Source organism: Paramormyrops kingsleyae, chromosome 5, assembly GCF_048594095.1.
Source record: "Paramormyrops kingsleyae isolate MSU_618 chromosome 5, PKINGS_0.4, whole genome shotgun sequence".
NCBI lineage: Eukaryota > Metazoa > Chordata > Actinopteri > Osteoglossiformes > Mormyridae > Paramormyrops > Paramormyrops kingsleyae.
Window position 1 is genome coordinate 22,848,804 of NC_132801.1, and position 10,662 is coordinate 22,859,465.

At 41.6% G+C, this 10,662-nt stretch overlaps 1 protein-coding gene and 1 non-coding gene across 2 annotated transcripts; both read right to left on the reverse strand.

Moving 5' to 3' along the window:
• Positions 1-208: 208 nt before the first annotated feature.
• Positions 209-3,900, reverse strand: csf3a (colony stimulating factor 3 (granulocyte) a). Its single transcript, XM_023820803.2, has 5 exons — positions 3,823-3,900; positions 3,060-3,241; positions 1,715-1,825; positions 1,456-1,596; positions 209-1,191 (listed from the first exon to the last, which is right to left on the reverse strand). Exons 1-5 carry the CDS (start codon positions 3,833-3,835, stop codon positions 1,021-1,023), a joined length of 618 nt encoding a protein of 205 aa, XP_023676571.1. The 5' UTR covers positions 3,836-3,900; the 3' UTR covers positions 209-1,020.
• Positions 3,901-5,733: 1,833 nt separating this feature from the next.
• LOC111848639 (uncharacterized) lies at positions 5,734-10,638 on the reverse strand. Its single transcript, XR_011991776.1, has 3 exons — positions 10,086-10,638; positions 8,476-8,613; positions 5,734-6,460 (listed from the first exon to the last, which is right to left on the reverse strand). It is a non-coding gene; the product is annotated as an uncharacterized protein (transcript).
• Between the last annotated feature and the right edge of the window lie 24 nt (positions 10,639-10,662).

Consider the following 10,662-nt stretch of genomic DNA (forward strand, 5'->3'; position numbering starts at 1 on the left):
TGAATGTAGTTAATGTTGCAACAAAAAAAAAATCATGAGATTATAGAGTACAGACTTCGTAAAACTGTAAGAACTGAGAAGTCAGTCTTTGGCAGAACAATTCTGTGTTTCACTGAGTTAAATGCAGGAAATCAATTGACCTTACAGACCAAGGACAAAGTGCACAGGTTGATAACAGAAAAAAAAAATCCCTTTTGAGCAATAGAGGCAAGATTTCTGGGCTTTTTGTCATTTATTTATAAAGAAGGCACAGACAAAATAATCAATACTACTTGTATATAAATAATTAAATACATCTTGTACACAACACTATATGCATTAAATGATTTCATAATGAAAACATTTCACAGATCAGCCCAATGGGCTGACTTAGTAGATACTACCGACTGTCAGAATTCTGCCCTTAGGGCACTACTGTAACCTTCCTCCAGCAGAAGTTGTATGTGTCATCATTCTGGAGGGTAAACAAAACATTGCATAATACAAAAAACCCGGAGGCATGATGTCATGGTGAAAATGGACTGAAGGCTGTCTGGTGGAGTTTCAGAGGGTGGTCTGCTGGAGGACTTCTCAAAATGTCTCAGCTGTTTCAATAAAACATGTGGCCATTTAAGGGCCAAGTTTTCTAAGTCACCTTGAATAAAAAGCATCTGCTGAATGAAAATACAGGACAGTTACTGTCCATTTTACAGAATGCTAGGAACAATTTTATCCTACTGACATTTAGTGTGTTTACATTTAGTGTGAGCATAACAAAGATGAATATAAATAAAATGCAATAAATAAAAATGCAAAATAAATAAAGATAAATAAGTAAAAACAAATATATACATTTTCAATCATTCGGTACAATATCAAAAACATAGAAGATATGAAGGAAATATAGCAGGAAAACATCCTCCATGGGTTAAAAAACATGTTGAGCTGATTTTCTTCTTCTTAATTCAAGTCTAATTTCCAAACAAGTTTGGTAATAAGTATTTATGGAGCTGAGGTAGCTCTTCCGGAGACACCCCCACCTCAGACCTGGGCCATGTTCCGCAGACTGCGGAAAATGTCCTGAGTAAAGTCCCTCAGCTGAGCCAGGGTCAGATGGGTGGCAACTTGGACCTCATAATCCCCAGTAAGGCGGGAGTCCAATCCTGAGCCTTTGTACTGCGCTGTGCTCTCCATTCCAGCCAGCTGATGCATCTGAGGAATAGGGACATTCCAGTCACACACATTATCAAGCCACGCCTCCTCAGCTCTGCAGAGTACACTGCCTAAAACAAAGTTGGGTGGGACAGCACATGGGCTAGTGAGAGAGGTGCTTCAATTCTGATTGGCACTGTAGGGATCTAATTGTATAATATGAAAGCTGTCACAAATTGTATTTTCCTCTCTTGAGTTTCCCAAGAGTAACACCTTAACGAAACAGGTTTATACCATCACCATCCTTCCGACAGGAAGACTGACCTTATGGATCTGAGCTGAAAGGTCTTTGACGTCAGCCTGCAGATCTCTCAGCTTTTCTGGAGAGGATGCTCGGTCACCAACGGCCTTCAGAAGGTCTTGGTACATCTCAAGTCCCTCAGCCATTCGGTCTAGACACATTTCCTGAAGAGAGAGGAGTGATGGGTTCAAAAAATAACGTCTTCCTTCAGACTCCTACCCACAGATTTCCTCAGACAAACATGAACAAGATTTTATCTTCTTTTATTTTATTTGCACTCACCACTGTAAAGTCGGCAGAGATTGCCTTCAGTGTTGGGGCAGATGGGATTGCTAAAACTGTCACCATGTAATCCAGGTTTTTTGGCTCACTGTTGGGCTGCAGAGTCAAAGTCTGCAAAAATAAACAATGGTACAATAGAAACAGGAAAATGAACAGCTGAACTGGCAGAGACTGCCACACACTGGATAACATCACCCAGACACTGTCACAACCTGGATAACATCACCCTGATTAAGCACTAGTGAGAACAGCATAAGGAGCTCCTGCTTTCAGAAGTTTCAGCAACATTTTAGCTAACAAGTCCCTCAATTTGACCAGAATTTTGCACACTATCTTGCCGTCAGTGCATTTGCAATGACGCAGAAGGCGTTCAAATGTGCCGGGAGTCCTTTCCTTACCGTATGCTTGATGTTATATGCTAAGCGCAGATGGACTGTAATCATGCAGAGCTGTTTAGCATTAATTTCCCAAAGGTTTCTCAGTTACAGACTTTAAGGTCTTTAAAATATAATGCGCCTACATTTTTCTACACCGAACAGGAAACGTACTTGATACCGAAAAGCACATATTACTGCTGTAATTTTAGAAAAAAATTGTTTCCACAATCCACAACAAAACAAAGTAGCATGATTGTACTAAAACAGCAGGAATAACCGGACCCATAATCTTGTGATGCGAAATATTTTTTTCCTGGTATGGTGCATAGAATTTTAACAGAAAACAATGTCATCTTAATTCTGACTGAAAGTAAATTAATTGTCTTAAGACGGTGTTTAAGTTGTCTCTGAATTAAACCAACTTCGACTAATTCACCAGGTAACATTAACTGGTCACCGAAAATAAAACGCAATGTAGTTTATTAAATATTTATTGATTTGAACTATAGATATTCACAGCATTGTTATCAAAGTGAAGTAAATTTCATATAGTGAAAACAAATGTGCGTTATACGGCTATAACCGAAAAGGACATCGACGATTAAGGAAAAAACGGCACATGAGATATTCCTAAGGCAGTTTAATGATCAGAAATCGCACAGGTCTTTTTCCTGCTCAAATTCATTTTTTTTTTGGAAGAAGACCAAAGAGATTGGTTATGATAACTGCACACGATAAAACTGCACAATCGTCTATATATAAAATCGTTGTTGGCTAAGGTGCAAAAATGTTATCTCTGAATTATTACCACAAGGAAATCTGCGTCACTGCGACCGAGCCTGCAATCTGGGGACAGCGGCGCCGCGCACATCATCCGCACCCCGACTGACTGGCTTTTCGGCCCCTCGGAAGCAACAAGCAAATCCCATTTTTGACATTTTTCTTTTTGTGTCACTGCTTTAACTCACCTCGGAGTTGACGGACGCCTTGTGCGCTGCAGGGATGTCGCCCAGGATTTTGTTGACGAGACTCTGACTGTGCTCCAGCGCTCTTTTGAACCCTGCGCCTTCCATGGAGATGTGAGTTTCCCCAGAGTACTCCGGAACAGGGGCCGGGTGGATGGGAGCGCACAGCCAGATTAGCAGAGCAACTGCAAGAGAAATGTTGTCACTGATTATTAACTGCTACTAGAGATTGGCGTTGATTGCGAGAGAACGACGTTATAAATAGATCGCGCAAATAAGTTTGAGGCGTCAGTGAGAAGTTATGTCAAATATACTGTCGCTGTTCCAGGCTTTGCCTTAAGAGAGCCGCTGTAACATGATCTGCCTAAAAAACACTGAGCGTTCGGTCTGAATTCCAGGGGAGGGGGTTATCGCAGATAAAGGTAAACGGAGAACACGTAGTGATAGATTAAATATCCATCCTTTGAATCCAGGGTGGGTCGTAATCGTTGACAATGCAAAGCTGTGAACTGGCAGTCATTTACAATGGATTCTTTTTACAGGCACTGCGAAGAATTTAGATATGACACCGTCTAACCTTTCATACAACACCGAAACACGTGCACGACACTTGCAAAAAAAATATCCAGTATAACTGGTCCCGGGCACCTTTTACATTACTCTCACAGCTGTCGCCTTCTGTTAGATAAAAAGATGTTACAATGAAGAAATCAGATTGCAGTGGTCAATCATGGCAATCAGGAGCAACATAGAAAAACAAACTTACTGAACAGATACATTCTGGCTGTTGTGCCTGCTAGTGATTATTCAGAGGCAGTTGTTGATGTCCTGAGTCTATGTTTTGTAAGGTCTTTGGATTTAGTTTTATAAACCCAAATTTTGGGAATTCCACTGACATCATATGGGTCCTTTATGATCTCAAAGGAAGTGGACTACTCACACTTAATTAATCCTGGTCAAAACCCTCCACTATTAGGGAGAGTTGGGTAACACCGTAGTTTCCTTTCTCTTCCTCAGTCTTGGCATGTGTCAATATGCTTTGATCCTGGACATCTTTTGTCCCCCAAGCCATACAGCTCTAAAACATGTCACAGAGACAGTATATAAGGTTTATATGTATTTCATATTTACATTTTATATTATACATATCCCATATATATTACAGTGTATAGATATATACTTTGTATATTTTATATTTTTTATATTTACATTTTTGTTATGTATTTTATGTACTAATTATTCTTGCAGTAATAATCACAATTGACGTATACAACTTTTCAGGGTATTGACCATTTGCACAGCACCCATGGATGCTGTCTCTACCTCCACAATCATTGTTATGTTATTCTGTTATTGTGACTATTATTGTGTCTATTCTTATGTATTTGAAGTACTGGATGCCTAAATTTCCTTTGGATCAATAAAGTATCTATCTATCTATCTATCTATCTATCTATCTATCTATCTATCTATCTATCTATCTATCATCCATTTATATAACATTCCACTTACTCTGATTATTTAATTAATTACACATTACAAATCTATAATCCCATTCTTGATAGTGGTAAAATAATTTGTTATAGCATTACATGCACCAATGAGCAAAGATTACAACCAGCTACCTAATATGCTGTTGCTTTTCTATGTGCCACCAAAACAGCTCGAACCTCCACAGCCCCTCTGCAAATGTCCTGCGGTATCTGTCACCAAGGTGTTAGCATCTCAGAGAATAAAATAAAAACAAACCATAAAGACCTAAAGTAACATGCCGCTGGTTTGCAGACTTTTAGCTGTCAAAATTAAATGCTTTACCAAGTGTGTGTGAAAATAATGCAGTCTGCTCTGAAGCAGTCATCTGGCCATGACAGGTTCCCTCTTTTCAAAGTCACTCACATCTTTAGCCAGTGCCTATTTCTGCTATATCCAATAAGTTGACAACGAGCATCGACTGTTCGCTCTGTCTTACATACCCCAAGCCTTGACACGAATGCCCTGTTAAGTGACAGTCGACCTTATGCACTCTGTGTGAGGGTGATAATAACATTTGGGCTTATCTACATATAGGTACCTGTATATACTTACACCGATTTCTAGTGCTGATCCCATCATGTTTGCAGTCATTCTGCAACTTAGATGCTTTCTCAGGTTACTGGGTTTTATGGAAAATGAATATTGTTCATGAAAGGTAACCTTTGTATGTCTGATTTCTTTTAGGAAAGGCAAAAGATAATTAGCATTATCCCCTGTCAGACATGCCAACCCACCTGGGGTGAAACTGAGATGAGTAATTAAAACCTGTATAACTTTGTACCAGGGTGGGGTCTCCTTAAGTAAGTCAAGGTGGGGTTTGTTTAAACTTGCCGACTGTTGTGTGTGGGGGGGGGGGGGGGCAGATTGAGTCTTCTTCCGCATCGTCATTTTGTCTGATTTGCACGCATGACGTCCCAGCAGAGTGTTACAAAACGTGAGCCTCAGGAGTAAAAACCGTGAGACTTGACACCTATGAACTATGCTACTGTACAAAGCCTTTAAAACTATTAAGTAGTAGTATGAATGACGAGGGAATGAGTTAGTCGGTGTAAAACTTGTGTTTCTGCAATTTTTAGCCTTAAGTACTACTGCAAAAAAGGCAAGCTAGCCACACAAATTTTGGTTAAAGGGTTTCAGGGTTTAATTTGATATTTACTAAACTGTACAATTGCACAACAATGGATGTAATGGCACTAGAATACATTCAATAGACTGTTGTGTAGCAGTTACATATGAAAATGACTTTCTATGTTACTTTTAATTCAAAATAATTATTAATTATGAATTGGAAATGAAAAGTAAACATGAAAACAGTTTATTGCAGGGTGCCAGTGAATTCTATATTCCTCTGAGTACAGAATTTAACTGAAGTAAAGTTTCCTTTAGTCCTGGATTTATGTGTGATGATTATTGTAACATTAGGCAGTGTTGTTATTACTAAATTGCCAGACACAGATACATAACAACCATATGTACTTACAAATTACAGAAAGACAACAAGGCAGCTTGTGTGTCAGGAGTAGGGGCCGTCTGGGCAGTAGGCTTACACTGTAGTTCTTCCGACAGCAAGTGGCCGTTCTAGCTTGTATGGTGCCCTGGGCAATCCTCTGCCCCTTTGGGTGTAGGTTTGGTTTCAACATTGGTAGGGACCATATCAGCACCCAACCTCGTAAACACAGACGCTATTCCCACAATACTGCAAGGGACATGTCCCAACCATCCATACCCAAAAAGGGGGTAGACAAGACATGTGAATAAAGAAATCAGAAAAAGTAGGGTAGAAGCTGCTGCAGATTGTGGGAAACTGTCTTCATCTTCATCATCATCCTCCAAACTTCCAAATCTTTCTGCTCCCTCTCACGTCTCTCCTGCTAAGGCAACACACAAGTCAAACTATGACATTGATACAAATTTCAAGGCACGAGTAACTTCTCTGATAAGACTGACGTATTGTCATGTTTTAAAGGCTGGATATTAGCTGTTCTTCTTACATTATGCATCTGATTGAAAAAGACGGATTATTTCTTCAGACACTCCAGCACTGCTAACATACGTTACACAAGACTGCCACCTTGTGGCAGCCTTTGCTCACTATCCCAATTAGGCCATATGTAGGACTTTGAGGGAAGATCCCCAAGGAGGTGTCCAGGAGGCATCCTAGACAGGTACCTAAAGCACCTCAGCTGGCTCCTTTTGACACAGAGGAGCAACAGTGGTACTTTGAGCCCCTCTCAGGCTGAGCCCAGACACTCAGCAAAGGAACCTCATATCCCCAATCTCGGTCCAAACCCAAAGATCATGACCTTAGGTAAGAGTAATGTAGATTGATTGGTAAACTGATGGCTTTGCTTCTGGCTCTGATCTCTTTTCCCCATCACAGACCACATAATGTCCACATAACTGCTGATGCTGCACCGATCCCCCTGTTAATCTCCCACTCCATTCTTCGCTCATTCATGAACAGGATCCCAGGATACTTAAACTCTTCTACTTCAGGCAGTAACTCATCCCCAGCCTTGAGGGGGAAATCCACTCTTTTCTGGTAGAGAACCATGGCCTCAGACTTTCAGCTGCTGATTCTCATCCCAGCTGCTTTACACTCTGCTGCAAACCGCCCCAGTGCACAATGCAGGTGACAGCAGTCAGCAGGACCACATTATCCGCAAATTGCAAAGATGCGATCCTGCAGTCTCTGTACCCTGGACTCCCTCTGCCCCGTGGCTGTGAAAGGAAATTCTGTCCATCTAAGATATCAACAGAATCGATGACAAAGAGCAGCCCAGGAGAATCCCACCACCCAGCAGGAACAAGCCTGACTTACTGCAGGCAATGCAAACCAAACTCTTGCTCTGGTTATACAAGGGCTTGCAACAGCAGGCTCAGCCCCCCATACTCTCAAAGCACCCCCCACAGGACTCCCCGAAGGACACAACTGTACAAGTTTCCCAAGTCCACAGAAACATGTAGACTGGTTGGGCAAACTCATTTGAACCATCCAGTGTCCATAAGAGGGAAACTTTACCACTGAAGAGATTTCTAACTACCTCAGTCCCAGTGATGGGTGAGTGAAGTTGAGCCAGAGGTGCAAGTTGAAGATCTCCTGATATAGGGGCCTCTGCCAAACACTCCCAGCACACTTTAACTATACACTGGGTTTACCAAGTCTGTCCAGCATTCTCCCCTGCCATCTGATCCAACGCACCAACAGGTTGTGATCAGTTGACAACTCAGCTCCTCTCTTCACTCGAGTGCCCAAGACACATGGTTGCAGATCTGCTGATACGACTACAAAATCGATCATCGAGCTACGGCCTAGGGTGCTCTGATGCCAGGTGCATTTATGAACACTCTTGTGCTCGAACGTGGTATTCATTATAGAATTGCTAGCACAGAAGTCCAATGACAGAGCACCAACAGAGTTCAGATTGAGCGGGCTTTTCCTCCCAATCACACCCTTCCAGATTTCACTGTCATTACCCACCCCTCTCGTTCAGCATGGCGAACTCCAGCATACTGGTGCCAATACAGGGGGCTAGGAGTAGACCCTCACCTGCCCAGTGTCTCTCACATAGGGCAACTCCAGAGTGGAAAGAATCCAGCCCCTTTCCAGGCGTTTGCTTCCAGTGCCTGTGCTGTACAGTTTTGGTGAGCCTGACTATACATAGATGGAATCGCCCTACCTTCCGCAATAGCTCAGGCTCCTTTCCCAACAGAGAAGTTACATTCCATGCTCCTAAAGCCAGTTCTGGTAGATGACGAACAGTCCGGCTTTAACTTGTCAATCAAATGATCAAAAGTGGTGATTAATTAGAGCCTCCCAGCTGGGGTCTCTCTCACGCACCGTGACGCTTATTACCTTCAGCAGGTAATAAGCTGCTGCTCTTACCTCATTGTAGCACTTGTTGTTGGTGAGATAAACCACCAGGAGAAGCTGGAGATACGCCTCCACCTCAGGAAGCAGAGGGGTGGCTGCTGCCTTGCCAGTCCTGGGACGGAACTGAACGTCTCCCTCTGTGTCCATAGGCTGGGCAAACAGAGCATGTGTACATGAGACAAAGTGTCAACATCTCCTCAAAGGCCAAAACAAAAACAGCAATGAAAATGGCAGCAATTAATGTACTAAATATACCAAAAAGGACAGTACTAATTCATAGCCTGGGAGCAGAAACAGGAAATAAATATGTTCTAACTGTACACATATAAACATAACATCCATCCATCTTCCAACAACTTATCCTTTTCATGATATTGTTAATATCGGTAGTACGAGGATAGCATGTGCATGTGGTGTAAAAGGTTTGAAAACCACTGCACTACACTACACTGCTAATTTGGTGATACAATTTCCTTTAACATACAAACTAAAGGTGCCCTTCCTCAGTCTTAGCATGTCAGCAAGTGAACTGCTCACACAGGATTCTTTCATCCTTGTCAAACCCGCAATCCACTACCCTGCAAAACTGGGTAACACCGTAGTTTCCTTGCCCCTCCTCAGTCTTGGCATGTGTCAATATTCTTTGGTCCTTGTACTATATTCACATTTGTATAACGTTCCAGTTACTCTACATACGTATAACAACAACAACAACAAATTTATTTTTGTATAGCGCATTATCACAACATTACATTGTCCCAAAGCGCTTTACAGCATCCCCACCCAAAGCCCCCAGTGAGTAAGCCATAGGCGACAGTGGCAAGGAAAAACTCCCAAGAAGGAAGAAACCTTGGGAGGGACGAGACTCAAAGGGGGAGCCCATCCTCCAGGGGCCAGCAGGGAGAGTCAAATACAGTTATAGAACTATAGATATTCCAAACAGGGGTGCTGCTAAAGGCTTTGGGCCCCATGAAAGCATATTATGTTGGGCCCCCAACCCACATCAATCGGCTTATATTCCAAAATGTTTAGGGCCACAGTTACTCAGGGGCCCTTGGAATCGTTCGAACTGTCCCGTGCTTTATGGCGCCCTGATTCTGATATAAAGAAAAAAGACAGAAGCTTTGTAAAATATCACTTTGTTGCTCATTATCTCTGATGTACGATATTTCACTATGGAAACTAAGCTGGCATGTTTACAGTCAAAATGTTTTGCCGAAGAAGAAAAAGAAAAAATATTTTATGCTTATTTTCTAAACTGCCTCCTCAAAAGAATCTGGATAATTGAGTACATTTTTATGAAATTTTCCAAACATTAATTTTTTACAACATACATACAGTACAATAGAAATATAGTAGGCCTACTTAAATTGTTTTGCAGTGTTTTAACAAATTACACATTGTGAATCTAAAATGTCATTCCTTATGTTTGTTGTAGCCCTATACAGTAGGCCTATATATTCACCTGTACCTAAACTTTTTTCAAATCTTGTTCTCATTGTGTCTGCAATGAACACTCGGGTTACTGAGTTTTATAGAGAATGAATTAACTCATAAAGGTAACCATTGTTTGTCTGAATTCCTTTTGTTTATAAGGGGAAAATATATTTAGCATTACCCACTGTCATACATGCCAGTCTAGCTGAAGTGAAAACAATGAGATGGATGCTTAAAAACTTGTAGATCTTTAAGTTGTCGATCGGCTTGGGGGCTGCGACGGTAAGAGGTAAGAACTAGGAGGTGGCGACATTAAATACGTCGACTGTAACGATTCTCATTTCACGCCTGCTATATAGCACATACTGTAGTCAGTCATATTGACCGGTTGAAGCGCACGGCAACCCGTGAGATTTAGATCTCACGACATGTGAGCACAGGCAAATCAACTCTAACAACGTTAACATCAGTGTGATTCCGCACCCACTGGATATTTAATCCCACCGAGCCCCCATTTTTTCAGCCAGTCTACCCAAGACCTTGTTGACAAATTCTTCTTCGTTGTTTATATGAACTTCCTTAACCCTATCAAATGGGTGTTATCAGCTCCACCAGCAATACTTTCAATGCATATGCATATTTCACTATCGCATTTACAAATACAAGGTGCAGTTACGGTGCTTGATCCCATTAGTTCAAGTGACAACAACGCGCGAAAATAAAGCGCATATGTCGCGCGCATTGCAAACACCCCCATTCCCT